Here is a 14,791-nt window from a genome sequence, read left to right as displayed (position 1 = left end):
CAGCCGCTGGAATTAAGCCCTCCTTCTTCGCTTGTGTGTTGTTTGGGGGCCGGCTGCCCACAGTGTGACCTCCTGGGCCCCTCAGGGCTGTGACCTCCTGTGCCCCCATCCCAGCCAGGGGCCCGGCTTGAAAGGAGGTGACTGGCAGGCGACCAGAGGCACTGTCGCTGGCCGCAGGCCCAGTGGTCACGGAGACCCACGAAGCCCAACTGCCCTTTACTTGCTCCCCCTGCCTCTGTTCCTGCTCAGCCACTTTGTCTGGTTCCCACTGAGCTCCCAGTCCCTCTTTCTCTTGAGAGACGGCTGATAAGCCAAGCCTCAGGAAGCAGCAGAAGTAGCCAGGGGCTGTCTCCTGGTGGGGTTACAATGCATTTCACTCGGCAAACATCACTTTGGCAGAGAGGCCCCTTTGGTTCCCATGGCAACGCGGATGGCTTGTGTCTTGGGGGTACGCTGTGCCCTCATTCTGGCTGCCTGAGTCCGGGAGTCCCAGCTTTCTTTCCCAGATCCTTTCACTACCCTGGCGCCACCTCACATTAACTATTCTGTTTGCAGCAGCTTTGTCTTAACCGGCAAATCAACTACTTGGCTTGGCCATCAAAGGAACAGATCACGCCATTCCCTCTCCTCAGCAGCCCCCAGCCTCTCAGCTCTCACAAAGCCAATGTCCCCACCAGGCCCTTGAGGTCCAGCACGATCTGGCCTCAGGTGGCTCAGCTGGTGAAGAATCCACCTGCAATGTGGGAGACCTGGGTTCAACCCCTGGGTTGGGAAGATCCCCTTAGAGAAGGGAAAGTCTACCCACTCCAGTATTCTGGCCTGGAGAATTCCACGGACTGTATAGTCCATGGGGTCAAAAAGAGTCGGACGCAACCTAGTGACTTTCACTTTCACACTTTCACTTCCCCCAAAGCAGGGTCTTCACTGCGTCTCTCGGAGTTCCTTGGTCTGGGTCAAAAAGTGTTAAAAGGAAGAAGAGTCACAGTTTTTTGTTTTTTGTTTTAACAGACTCAAGAGATACATGTGCCCATTGCAGAAACTGTTAGGAAAGGAAATATTCACATTTCGAGTCCCGTAGTTATCAGCATGGCTTTGAGGTACTTCCTGACTTTTCCCAGAGAGGACAAGGGCCCATGAACACTGTGGGCACCGAGGGTGCCCTGGAGCCTGGACAAAGAGCAGAGGGACCAGTCCCTGCCCTCGGGGACTTGCGCTGCCTGCGTCTGGGGAAGCCACGGGCCACTAGGACGGGCAGTCTGGATCGTTAGGGCCACTAAGATGCACCGGCTTGGGGGCCAGCACAGACTTCCTCTGGGAAGTCTATGGTGTCTATGGAGTGAGAGGCTTGCTCAGTCAGTTTACAAGTGACAGGTGACCCTTGACACAAGGGAGAGAGAAACAGGTGCCCGGCAGATAAGAACAGAATCCCAATCCCCTTAGCATATTCGTCAGTGAGTTAGATAGCAACATAAAAAGCAATGGAAAGGGAAAGAATAGTGGCATGCCAGAATGAGGACCCCTCAGCAGGCTAAACCCCCGACAAATGGGAAGTGTTGCATCTGGGATCCTAAGGACAGTCACTGTGAAATAGAATGCATTTTGACAACCACTCATAAAAATAGGAACATATGTCAACTGACTACAAGACTAATAGAGGACAGTGACAAACTGACATAGCCATGACAATGTCCATACTGCTGAAATACAAAAGCAGTGCTGGATGTTGCCTGGTGTAAGCATTTAGCTCTTTAGAACCAGGGAAACTGGGTTCACATCCCAGCTCTACCACTTGTTAGCTGTGTGACTTGGACTTAGTTACTGATCTCTCTGAGCCTCAGACTCTTAACTTAAATGAGCTGGTAATGCCTCTCCTGCTGGGTTATTTTGAGAATTAGCAATAAGGTGAATAGAGCACCTAGCCCAGTGCTTCGCAGGACTTGGCAGGATCTGGAATATAGGAGATGCTCAATAATGGTCATTGCTAGTAATTCACCTCCCATGGAAATATCGAACATGGATTTTTCAAAGCTAGGAGAACTGTCCTCCACCCTGCCCCTCCTGGGCCTGTCTGGAATATGATGTCCAGATGCAGACTCCATACTTACGATCAGTTAGAAGGTCACCATGTCACTGAGCCTAAGATTGAGGGAACTGGGCAGAGTCAGCCTGAGAATAAAGCTCCTGACAGATGTGACAGTTTGTTGTGGTGGTGGTTGTTAAAATATTTAAAGAATTGTCAGATTAAGAAGGAGGACATACTGTGCTGCTCCAAAGGTCCAAAGTAGAGGTGAAAAGAAGTTAGTGGGGCAGGTCTTGGCTCCAACTAAGAGGAAACAGAAAAAAAAAAAAGAGGAAACAGAGCTGCCCTCAATGACGTGCTCTCATGCAAAGCAGTGAGCCCAGCGCCTGGCAATACCGCGGCAGAAAGCGCTTGACCATCCTCAAAAACATCATCGAAGCAATTTCTGATTCCAGAGCCCTTGCGACTAAACAAACCTGGATTTAGATCCAAGCTCCTTTAGTTAACTGCGTGGCCTTGGGCAAGTTGACCTCTTTGAACCTCCATGCCCTTATCTGTAAAATGGGAGCAATTGTCTGATCATGTCCATTAAGTGCCCGACCTGTGGTAGAGTCTCCCCTCCAAGGAGCAGAAAGTGGGGCTGCATGACTTCTAAGATGCCTTCTGAGTAAGACATGCCGTACAACCACCGAAAGCCTCCTGGGAGGATAGACAGACCCCAACCACCGGGCTATGGGCTCCAGACAAGCCCAGTAGCACCCGGAGCTGGCAACCTGGCAACCAGCAGCAGCGGCTGGCATGTCGGGGTCGCAGCCCTCACCTAGGACTTGCGAGGGTCCTGTCATGCTGCCCCCAGGACAGGGCATCTGAGCGTGGGTCTCAGCCCCAGGTGCACGTTGGGTTAATCAGGCTTAGAAGCAGTGCTTTAGGGGGAAGGCAAAAGTGGGGCACGTGGTTTGAGGCTGGAGAATTCGGCACCTTAGGTGGTGTGAGGTAAGATGTGAGCCATTTTAGTGATGCCTTCTTGGTTTATGATGGGCTGTGTATCAAAAGAAGGGGGAATGCTCTTTTGCATCTTTGCTGATGACTCAAGAAGGAATGAGGGAACCCTACAGGGAAAGGACTGATAGTGACATAAGGAATAAGGAAGATTCTGGGTTTACGTCCAAAGCATAATCACGGAAGCCTCCTCGTGGCCTTTCAGCCGAGCAGAGGCTGCCACCCAGAGGAGGTGGGTGAAGCAAGCTCCCGTCCAGAGACCCTACAGGGACTCGCTGGGTCTCCTCTCACCTTGGGAGGCACGATGACTCTGTCATCTGCTCTAAACATCACACTTTCCCTTTCATCCTCCCTGGAGTGCGCTTTCAGCATTTCCCTTCTCCAGGTATCTCAGAAAACATCCCCGTGCCCTCAATGCCAGACCTGCTGGAAGAGAAGCTGCGATCACAGCTGGAGGAAGAGAAGAGAAGGTACCCTTTCCTTTCGCCGCACACACCCTGATCCCTGCCCCCCAACCACCACCACCACCCCTGCCCCTAGAGGACCCTCGGGACCACCTGGAGCTTTGGGGCAGGGCAGTGGGGGGGCACCACCCCCCACCCCGCCGACCCAGGCCTGCAGCTCCTCTGAGAAGTGGGTCCTAAATCAGCTGGAGGAGGCGCCAACTTTAAGCAGGCAGTCGTGAGGTGCAGGAAGCCAGCCGAGGATGGGTGAGGCTGGAGTGGGGAATAGAAGGTGCAGCCAGGCTCCAGAGCCAGGATCCCTGACTCAGGCAGGGAGAGCTGGTCGCCATCTGCAGCCTCTGCAGCCTGGGGCCTGGGCTGCAGCCCCGGAAGCAGCAAGTCTTGTCTGCTGCTGCCCTCTAGGGGAGCCCGGGAGTATGACCACAGAGGGCCTCCGCCTCGCTCCTCTTCTGAAGCTCGTTACCTGCAGGCTGATGGAGAACATCAGATCCTCCTGCAGCCACTGAGGGCCCCAGAATGATTTAACCTGCAGAGCGAGGAGCCTCAAGTGTAAACAGTCCTGTGGTCATTACTAATACAAGCATCTCAGTTCGTTTCTTCATTTAGGCGTTCAGCAGAGAGGTTGGCTATCTATCACTGCCCTGGAGAGATTTGCTTGTGGGAAACCAAACAAGAAACTTTCCTTGCTCACAGGTGGCAATGATGTCATTGCCACCCAAGCCACCCACCCCTGAGCTGGCTAGGCATGTGCCCCAAGTGAACCCTGTCACCCTCCCCTCATCCCCGGATGGCCTGGGTTCAAACCCTGCCTCCTGTGTTTGTTAGCTCTGTGCTAAGGACCACGTTCCTTAACCTCTCCATGTTTCAGGTTCCAGACCCGTGAAGGGAGATGGTTATAATAGCACCTTCCTCCTAGGGTGGTGAAGGGGATTGAATGAGTCTGTAGACAGCAGTTGGCTAGAGCAACGCCTGCCCCTCAGTGCCCAGTAATGATAGCCAGCCTTCTAGGGGAGCCCACAGCCCGCTGGACAGCAATGCCCGGCTCTGGGCTCACACACCAGTGCAGTGTTCTGGCCTCGGGCACCACGGCTGTTCTGCCGGGCTTCTGAGGCTCACCCTGGTCTCTCGAACCCACCCTCCCCCCCTTCTCTGATTCCACTGCAGATACAAAACGATGTTCGCGCGCCTGAAGGCCCTGAAGGTGGAGATAGAGCATTTGCAGCTGCTCATGGACAAAGCCAAGGTGAAGCTGCAGAAAGAGTTTGAAGCCTGGTGGGCCGCGGAGGCAACCAGCCTGCAGGTACTGGCCACTGTGCCCCTCGCTGCCCCGGAGTCCGCCCTCCTCTTGCGGCCTGGGGACTGGCAGGCAGCCGGGGAGGGGCCAGACATGCAGCCCTCCCCTGGGGGCGGGGGACGATGCAGAGGGAAAAGAATGGGGGGCCTCGACCCACACCGAACGCACTCTCAGCCCCTGCCTCCTGAAGTGAGTGCTCAGTAGTAACAAGGAACCTGAGTGGTCCGGGGCTCACTGTTCAACCCTTGCTAATGCCTGACCCATGGAAAGATGGGGGTGGGGGTTCACAGCTCCCCAAGCCAAGGGATTTGCCACCATTACTTCTTGTGATGGAGTGACAACACTTGATTGTTCTTTAATACAGTTATACATATATATTTTTATATATGTTATAAATGTATACACAAGGTAAAATTACCATAATCCCACCACTTAAGAATAATCGATATAACATGTTGGATTATATTATTTTATATTTTTATGCATGTACATCCACATGCTTTTATAAAAGTAGAATCATATTAGTCTTTTTTCAAGAAAGAAATCTTCCTTCTTTTAAAATATGAATGTATTTATTTGGCTGCACCGGGTCCTAGTTGCGACCTGAGGGATCTTGGTTGCTGCGCACAGACTCTCTAGTTGCGCTGCACAGGTTCAATAGCTGTAGGGCGTGGGCTTCGTTTCCCCCGGCATGTGGGGTCTTAGTTCCCCGGCCAGGGATCGAACCCGTGTCCCCAGCACTGCAAGGCGGATTCTTAACCACTGGACCGCCAGGGAAGTGCCCATTTTAGTCTTTTAAGTATTACAAATGCCTTTGTTTTTACCTAGTTGTCCAGCCTGCCACCTCTTCCATGTTATTATTCCATGATATCATTCCAAGGCCCTCACTGTCCAAGCATATGGATCTATTTTAATATATTTAATCTCCTATTGTTTAATGTTTAGGTTGTTGGGGACTGGTTCCCTGGAAACGTATCTGAAGAAACATTTTTGCACATTTCCTAGACAAATTCCTAGAAGTACTCTACAATATCATAAAGGCTAAAATAACCTGTTAAGAAATGTTAGTTACAAACCCCAAGTTCCAACCACCCTCATGTGACCTCCCCTCAGTTGTGTGCGAGAAAGGAGATGACATACACATAATCCTACCACTCGTGGGGCTGGCAGAACCCTTCAAGGTCATCTCACAGGCTGCTCACTTCATTTTAAGGATGAGGAAGCTAAGAGCACAGAAGATATTTTCCCAAAGACCCAAAGCCATAACCCGTACGTTACTGCTGCCTATGACCAGACAATGGAGAAGCCTATTTGGATAAAATTAAATACACACAATGACAAATAAAGAAACCAATTAGACAGAAGTACAGTTATCATAATATTTTAGCAGCAAAGTTATGGTATAATAATATGTATACTGTTTTACAAATGCACGAATTAATAAGATCTGGGGGAGTGCTCAATACTTACCAAAATTTCAAAGTAGTGATGAACACAAATATTTCAAGATTTCTGCTGTACAGATTACCCACTGTAACATGATCTGAAAATAACTGTAATCTCTACTGGTTACGGAGTCACTGGGGCCACCCATGCTACTGTGGTTTGTTGTCCACATGTAATCACTGAAAGAAATATTAAATTTCAGGTAGAAGTTAGGAAGGGTAAAGATGTCCCTGGTTCCCGGTCACACTCACAGCACCCCTTGGGTTCTGTCTGTTCTCCAGTTAGGAAGCCTCCCTCGTGAGGTCATCAGTGGGTGAGGCCGTTAGCCCCTGCTGGTGCCCACGGGCATCTGGCCGCGGGACAGTTGCGTAAGTCATCCCGTGTGACCCAGGAAGAGTCCCGTCGAGGCTGGAGGCGTCAGACCGTTTATTGCTCACGTGGACAGTGAAAGCCAGAATGGCCAAGGTGTCACTGTGTGGGCCTTCCACCCTGAAGGATTCCCAGAAGCAGAAGGGACCAGGAGACCACAGCAGGGGCGATGGGTCACATGTAGCTGGGGGGGTCAGCTCCATGCAGCCACGACGCCATTTCATAACCTGAGCAGGAAGCCTGAGTGGGACGGGCAGAAAGTCATAAGCCTCATCGGAAGGCGGGAGGTGATGAGAAGCTGCCCCTTGACAGTCTCCGAGGGAGATGGTGAGGCACGGGGGAAGTGGCCTGGCAGCAGCTGGTCACCAGCCTCCCACGCCCTCCTGTTCTGGGAGAATCGGTGGAGGGGGCGGGGGGTGTTCTGCTAAGACTCGGGTCAGCTGAGGTTTAATTGCTGCCCCGGAGACCTATGTGGAGACGCACTAGGTCTCTAGGACTCCAGCCCGGCTGCCCCCACATACCGTGCTGAGTGCGTCACCCCTGACTCTGCCAGCATCTCTTTGGGACGAGGGAAGGCAAAGCCAAAAGGACTTCTGGAGAACTGTCAGATGACACTGTAAATTATCTTTTCTTAACCTCAGAAAGTGATACAGACTCTGTGCTCTAGAGCCTGGAAGCCGCAGCTCTTGAAGCCCTTGGGCCCTAGATAGAGCCTTGCTCCACAAGAGAAGCCTCTGCAGTGAGCAGCCTGTGCCCCGCAGCTAGAGAAAAAGCCCTGGCAGCAAAGAAGACCCAGAACAACCAGAAATAAATAAATAAATAATTTTTTAAATTGTATTTAAAAAAAAATAATGCAGGCTCAATTTGGAGAACTCAGAAAACAGAGAAAAGCACACAGAATGAATCAAACATCACCCCTTAGCCTGCTGTCCAGAGAGAAAGAAGGTTTCCACGCCCATCAGCATGGTCCACAGCTACATCTAGGTCTATTTTTTTTCCCCATACATGTTGTACATTCCAACTTTTATAGCTAGTTGTTTCCTCTTGAGAAATACATCAAAGACAGTTTCCCCTGTCGTTAGATTCATGCTTACACTGTGAAACTTTCTCCTGGACCAGCAGGTAAACTCCCCAGCAGTGACTGCATCGAATCACATGAAGCCTTTTCCCCAGATGTCAGAAGCCCAGCACGAAAGGTCCCAGCCCCTCTCTAACAAGAGGTAAGGGGAGAACCCTGCAACAGGTTGGGGTACTCAATCTCTCTCGCCCAACCCAGTCGATGCCCTAAAAGTCTCTCTGTAGGCTGCGTGATCCAGGAAAACAAGTGACTTGTACTGTTAAATTAGTTGAACATACTCAAGCCAATGACTCTCACTAAGGCTTGTGGGAGGACCTCCCCACTCCCAGCCCTGTCCCTCTGGCTCTGACAGCCAGGGGACCTGCTGCCACAGTGACAAGAAGAGCAACTTAGCCAGGCCGTGGATGCAGTCCCGCCCTGGGGTAGGAAGAAACGATTGGCAGAGGGGAGAAGGAAGGGTGACCGGGGAGGGGATGTTGGTGCAAGGCAGTGGGGAGTCGGCCTGCCAGGACCCAGGGAGCTCAGGAGGGGGTGCAGAGCAGCTGGTGGAGCCAATGACACCTGCCTCATGCAGCCTCCAACCCTCAGACAGGCGGCTAGCGTCGTGGCCAGGCCAGTGGGAGCAGGGCCTCAACCTCCGCCGCCAGCGCCCAATCCTTGACTGGGTCTGAACAGGAGCCAAGCTCTCACGCTGGAATGTGAAATAGAGCTTTTTAAAGGGGGTAGGGATGGGGTTGCCAGACAGTGTCCTCTATGTGAGGCTGTGATGAGAATGGCACTTTGCCTCCTGGTCTTCTTTTCAAAAACCCATAATGCCCATTGAATCATGAGGAAAAGGTCAGACGAGTCCCAGTTGAGGGGCGTTCAACAAAATACCTGCCCAAGGGCATCAAAGGCAAGACAATTCTGAGAAACCGTCAGAGACAAGAGGAGCCCGAGGAGATGTGATGGCCAAAGGGAATGTGCTGTCCTGGATGGGGACTGGATAAGAAAGATTCAGAAAATCCAAATAACAAGAGGACTAGGGTTAATAGCAGGGTATCAGCACTGCAACAAATGTGCCTCACTTGACTATGAGATTACATAATAAGGGAAATGGGACGTGAGGTACGTGGGAACTCTCTGTAATAGCTTTGCAACTTCCCTCTAAATCTAAACCTACACTTGGGACTTCCCTGGTGGTCCAGTGGCTAAGACACCAGGCTTCTATACTTCAGGGGATATGGGTTCAATACCCCATGTTTAGGGAACTAAGATTGAACAGGCTGAGTGGTGTGGCCAAAAAAAATTTTTAATTTTTAAATTTTTTAAAAATTTAAACCTGTTCTTAAAGCAGCCAACCAGTGAGCCGTCCCCCACCTGGCTGACATTTTCCCTGGACCTCTTCACACCCTCTAAGCTTCAGGGCCAGCACCTCGGCTTGGATTCCAGCTTTAGGAAACATGGGCCAACGTGAGTTCTTAAGCCCCAGGCTAACAGCCGGCAAGGTGTGTCCTCTTTGGCTAACCTGGTGTTTTAAAAGGCAGTTTAGATCCCACAACAGAAAAAAAAAAAATTGAGAAGTTTGACCTTATAAATATGAAAAATGCTGCTCTATGAAAGACACTACAGACTGGGAGAAAATGTTTGAAATATATATATATATAAATGTCAGCAAAAGATCTGAACAGCCACTCACCAAAGAAGATATACAGATGGCAAATTAGTGTATGACAGGATGCATCATAGATCATTGCAAATTACAATTAGAGCAACAACCAGATATCACTGCACACCTATGAGAATGGCTAGAATAAAATGCACAAAACTGACACCACCAAATGCTGGTGAGGATGTGGAGAAACGGCAACATCATTCATTGCTGTGATGCTCTGAATTCTGAGGTTAACAAGAGGCGTGGCCAAAAACAACACACAAAAAAGAAGGGAAAGACCTGCAGTTTCAGCCCAACTGCAGGCTCGAGGCTGAGCAGCGCTTTTTCCTTCCCACTTCCCCCCTGCCTCCTCCCTCCTGCTCACTCCTTCACTCCCTTCTTCCCCTCCCTTTTCCTCCCTTCCTCGCTTTCCCTAACCTCCCCCATCCTACATTCCTTTTCTCCCTTTTCTCATCTTCCTCCCGATGCCTCTCCCCGCTCCTCCCTCTCCACCAAGGCAACTCTCTATTGCTTGTCCACCCACTGCCAGCTCTTCTAAGAGAGTGTCCACCCTGGATTGGGTCTAAGACCCGACTGCTGGGCAGACCTCCTAGGATCTCCTTGGGAAATACTGTTGGAACCTCCCCCGGCATCTGCCTTGTCTGAGAAGAATGGCCCATCTGGCCTTGGCCTTCCAGGATATTCCTTGGGTATCCCAAGTTTAGGGCTTCCCAGATCGCACAAGGGGTAAAGAACCCACCTGCCAGTGCAGGAGAGGCAAGAGACAGAGGTTCGACCCCTGGGTGGGGAAGACCCCCTGGAGGAGGGCATGGCCACCCACTCCAGTATTCTTGCCTGGAGAATCCCATGGACAGAGGAGCCTGGCGGGCTACAGTCCATGGGGTCACAAGGAGTCAGACACTACTGAAGCGACTGAGCATGCACACACCCATCCCAAATTAGAGTGATCCCTGGGCGTGCTTACCATAGATCCTAAACCTTGAGGTTCAGAACCTTGGATCTCGAAGGTGCCCATCAGCTCACCATGGGTTACCTGCAAGGAGTCCCCTCAGTTTAAACTTTCACCCAGGGTGCTCTCCTGAGCCACGGGCCCTCGGGCAAGTCAGCATCCCCCTTTGGCATGCCCTTGTCTCATCCATAAGCTGTGCCCAGGTCCCTCCGTCACTGTCCTTCCAGGAACAGACGAGTGTCCCAGCTTTCAGTGTTGAAGCCAGAGCAGGAGAGTGGGAGTCCGGCTGCTGCTCTCCGCTGAGCCCCAGGGAGGCCGCTCCCCATGGACCCTCCGCAGCCCGGGAGCTGGTCCTCTGCTCCTCAGGCTCTGACTTCATCCCTTCCCCAGGGACGTTCAGGGCCTGTGGGCCAATCACACTAAATTCACGGCACTCTGATGGGCAACTTGGGAGGCCTCATCATTATTAATAATACTTATTAATCCTTATGAAGAAAGAGACCATCAGTTCTGATGGCTGGCGTGCTGTCTCTCCAAGAAGGCACATCTGCATGAGAAATGAATTCAGTGTCAAGGCTGGAGGGTCAGGGGAGAGGACAAAGGTCACTGCAGTATGACCCTGAGGGTTCAGAGGCTGTGGCATCCTGGGACGCTCCTGCAGCCTCGGGCTGGAGGAGTCCTTCCCCTCCACACCCCTATCCTCCCCCCACCCCACAGCCCCCCATCCCCGTCCTGGAGCTACAGCCTCTATACTGCACCATCCTTCTGCATGAGCTGCTGGAGGCAACGGGCTGGGCGGCTGGGCCCCCACAGAGGGTGCTGGATGCCCCCTCTGCCGGGGTGTGGTCACGCCCTCTGCCCCACCAGGTCCAGCTCCGCCCTCTTCCGCCCACTCCCAGCTCTCAGCTGCTGGCTCCTGTGAGCACGCTCCAGCATCTCATCTGGGAAACTGTTGAGTTCCTAAGCCATTTTCGTGCCAATGGCTGGATCTTTCAAGACTTGCTACAGCCTCCAAACTGACCTCGGCCTGGCGTCATTGCAGCACCTGCAGGCTGGAAAGCCCTTTCTCCCTCCCGTACTGAGGCTGCACCCCAGACACCGTTCAGAAGGAGCTCTAGGAGCCGGCATCTGTTCTCCAAAGAAAGGCGGGCAGAGCCTGCCACCTTGCGGCCATCTCTGGTCCTGCAGCAGCCCTGGCCAAACGGCACAGATGCCCCGCTCTCTCAGACTCAATGGAGTCTCTGAGATGCTGGGGGTGAAAAAAAAAAAAATCCCAGGCTCTGTTTCCTTTCCTGTTTGTAGGACCCGCAGTCCCGAGCCAGTACCGGCAGGCCCAGCGTAAGAGACCTTGCCGCTGGCTGAGACGGGAGAAGGCAGAAGGCTGGAGCTGGGGAGGCAGCGGTGCTCACGGCTGGAACAGCAGCTAGTCGGGCAAAGCCAGAGCCCCTGTCTCCAACCCTACCGCCAATCATCCCGCGAGTCCCCATCGGGAAAAGGAGGGCTCTGGCCAGGTGACTCTGCAGGCCTCGTTCTGCTCGGACTCTGTGGTCTAGGCAGGACGTCGTAAAGCAAGGGGTGGGGATCTCTCACGTCACTGCCATCCTGGACAGCTTATCTCTTCACCTCCTTGGGGTGCTGCTGGTTTCCACTGCCTCCCAACCGGGGTCCAAGGCAAGGAGCCGCATCCATTAAACATGCAAAACTGCATCCGCAGAGCTGCTGGCTCTGACTCCACTCAGGGAGCACAGAGCCGATCAACCAGGGCCACCCGGGGTCGTCCACACGGCCAGGAACAAGCTGTGTGTCTCCATGTGTGTCCTCAGAATGCCAGAGTCAAGTCTGGTTAACAAAGCACAAGTGTTTGGGAATCCACCTGCCAAACGCAGACACTGGTTCGATCCCTGGTCCAGCAAGATCCCATGTGCTGAGGGGCAACTAAGCCCGCGTGCCCCAACTACTGAGCCTGTAGTCTAGAGCCCGGGAACCACGACTACTGACCGAGCCCTAGAGCTGAGTGCCCCATAGCAAGAGAAGCCACTGCAATGAGAAGCCCGCGTACAACTAGAGAGGAGCCCTTGCTCACTCCAGCTAGAGAAAGCCCACACACAGCGACGAAGGCCCAGCACAGCCAAAAATAAAAATAAAGCTCAAGTTCTGAAGCTTCACTGCATTGTGATTAAATCCAGATACCGCCACTTACCAGCTGGGTATCTCTTTAACCTTCCTAAGCCTCAGCTTTTCTCAACTATATAATGGGGATGAGGAGGCTATCGAGAGGATTAAGTGGGGTGATGTTTGCCAAGCGCCCCCCCAGGACCTTTGTGTAGCCACTGTCTATAAATGACAGTTGTGATCATCGTTGTCTTTGTCCAGCTTCCACAGCCGGTACATGCAATGCTCTGACAAAGAGAATTAACGTGTAAACATCTGTTATAGACTGAATGTTTGTGCCCCCGCCAAATTCATGTCAAATGCTAATCCCCAGTGAGATGGCATTAAGAGGTGGAGCCTTTGGGAGGTAATTTGGTCATGAGGGTGAGGCCCTCAAAAACAGGATTATTCCTTGTAAGGGGAGTCCAGGGACTTCCCTGCTGGCCCAGTGCTTAGGACTTCGCCTTCCAACGCAGGCTGCATGGGTTCGACCCCTCGTCAGGGAGCTAGGATCCCAAATGCCTCGAGGCCCAGAAACCAAAACATAAAGCAGAAACACTATTGTAACCAATGAAGACTTTTTAAATGGTCCACATCAAAAAAAAAAAAAATCTTGAAAAGTTTCAGAGAACTAGCTCTCTCTCTTTCTACCTCCTGAGAGCACAACAAGAAGTCAGCAGTCTGAAACCCAGAAGAAGGCTTTCATCAGAACACAACCATGCCAGCACCTTGACCTCAGACTTGCAGCCCCAAAGCCAAGAGAAATGATGAATTTCCATTGTTGATGAGCCATTCGGTCTGTGGTACTTTGCTATAGCAGCCCAAACTGACTCAGTCAGAAGTTAGCACAAGACGTAGGGTATTACCATAACAAATACCTAGAAATGTAGCAGCAGCTTCGGAACTGGGTCATGAGTAGAAGCTGGAAGGGTTTTGAAGCTCATGCGGTAAGACACTAACATCATCGTGAATGGACTTTTAAAGGCAGTTCCGGTGAGGGCTCAGAAAGGAAAGAGGAGGGACTTTCTTGGTGGTCCAGTGGTTAAGAACCTGCCTTCCAATTCAGGGTATGTGGGTTCGATCCCTGGTCTAGGAACTAAGATTCCCCATGCCATGGGACAACGAAGCCCGAGCACCCAGATGAAGACGGAGTGCAGCCAAAAAAAAAAATAGGAAGGAAGAAAGAAAGAAAAACAGGAAAGAGGAGAGCTGTAGAGAACACGTCCGTCTTCTTAAAGAATAAAAAATAACCATGTAGATAATGTTGGATGGTAAAGACCATTCTGGTGAGGTCTCAGAAACGAGGATCATGCTACTGGACACTGAAGAAAAGGTGATCTTGTTCTAAAGTGGCAAAGACCGTGACTGAACTACATTCACACTCTGGCCTTTTGTAGAGGGAATAATTTGCAAGTGACAAAACTGGATGTTTAACCTAGGGGATTTCTAAGCAAAGTGTTGCAGGAGAGGCTCTGGCCCCTCCTGACTGGTGAGATCAAAATTCAAGAAGAGAGAAATGATTTGAAGATGGAATTATTAAACAAAAAGGAACTAGAATGTAAAAATTTGGAAAATTCTCAGCCTATTCATATTGCAAAAACCGAGGAAATGTTTCAGAAGAGAACCCTGGGAGACTAGTGTGGGCATGGATGGCGGGCTTCATCAGCCTTCCTAGTGGGAAAACTGAGACTGAACTGAAGCGAGGAGAAAGGGAGGCTGGTGGGCCTCTCGGATCTCACAGGACGGGACTATAGAGCTAATCCGATGTGAATGGGCATTAGCCTTTAGGTCAAGGAAAGAATGACCCAGAGGCAATTCACCAATCATCACAACTGCCTCCTCTGTTTCAAAAAGGGGGCAGGGAGGGGGGGGGGCGGTGCCGCTTTCAACAAGCCAGACAGCCTCTGCCCAAGGATATGGAGGTGGGGCCGCTCAGCAGAACCATGAGGGACCTCCACCCATGGGTCCAGAAGACAGGACCTTCACCCCTAGTGGGTCTGGAGGGTAGAGCATCACATCAAGCCAAAGAGAGTCAAGACCTTTCAAACCTTAAGATGCCGTGAAGTTTGCATTGTAGGTTTTGGGTTTGCTTGGGACCTGTCACTCCCTTTCTCTCTCCTATTTCTCCCTTTTGGAATGGAAAAGGTAAAATGGATGGAAATGTCTATCTTATGCTTTGTCCCATCGTTGCATTTTGGAAGCACATAATTTGCCAGGTCTCACAGGTTCACAACCAACAAGGCATTTTTGCCTTCTTTGAGTCTCACCCATATCTGATTTAGATGATATCTCAGCGGATGAGATTTAGTGTTGATGCTGGCACAAGCCGGGGGCTCATGGAGTGAAACGAATGTATTTTACATGAGA

General features: G+C 51.5%; 1 protein-coding gene across 1 annotated transcript in view; it reads left to right on the top strand.

Annotated features, from left to right (window-relative positions):
• Positions 1–14,791, top strand: part of KIF6 (kinesin family member 6) — a 393,571-nt gene that overhangs the window by 372,701 nt on the left and 6,079 nt on the right. Inside the window, exons 17-19 of the mRNA XM_043450851.1 lie at positions 3,405–3,489; positions 4,648–4,783; positions 7,712–7,812. Of these exons, the coding sequence (XP_043306786.1) occupies positions 3,405–3,489; positions 4,648–4,783; positions 7,712–7,812 (322 nt within the window). The remainder of the gene's footprint in view (positions 1–3,404; positions 3,490–4,647; positions 4,784–7,711; positions 7,813–14,791) is intronic.

Source organism: Cervus canadensis, chromosome 28, assembly GCF_019320065.1.
Source record: "Cervus canadensis isolate Bull #8, Minnesota chromosome 28, ASM1932006v1, whole genome shotgun sequence".
Classification (NCBI taxonomy): Eukaryota; Metazoa; Chordata; class Mammalia; order Artiodactyla; family Cervidae; genus Cervus; species Cervus canadensis.
Note: the sequence above shows the minus strand (reverse complement) of the source record. Positions and strands in the feature narration are given on the sequence as shown.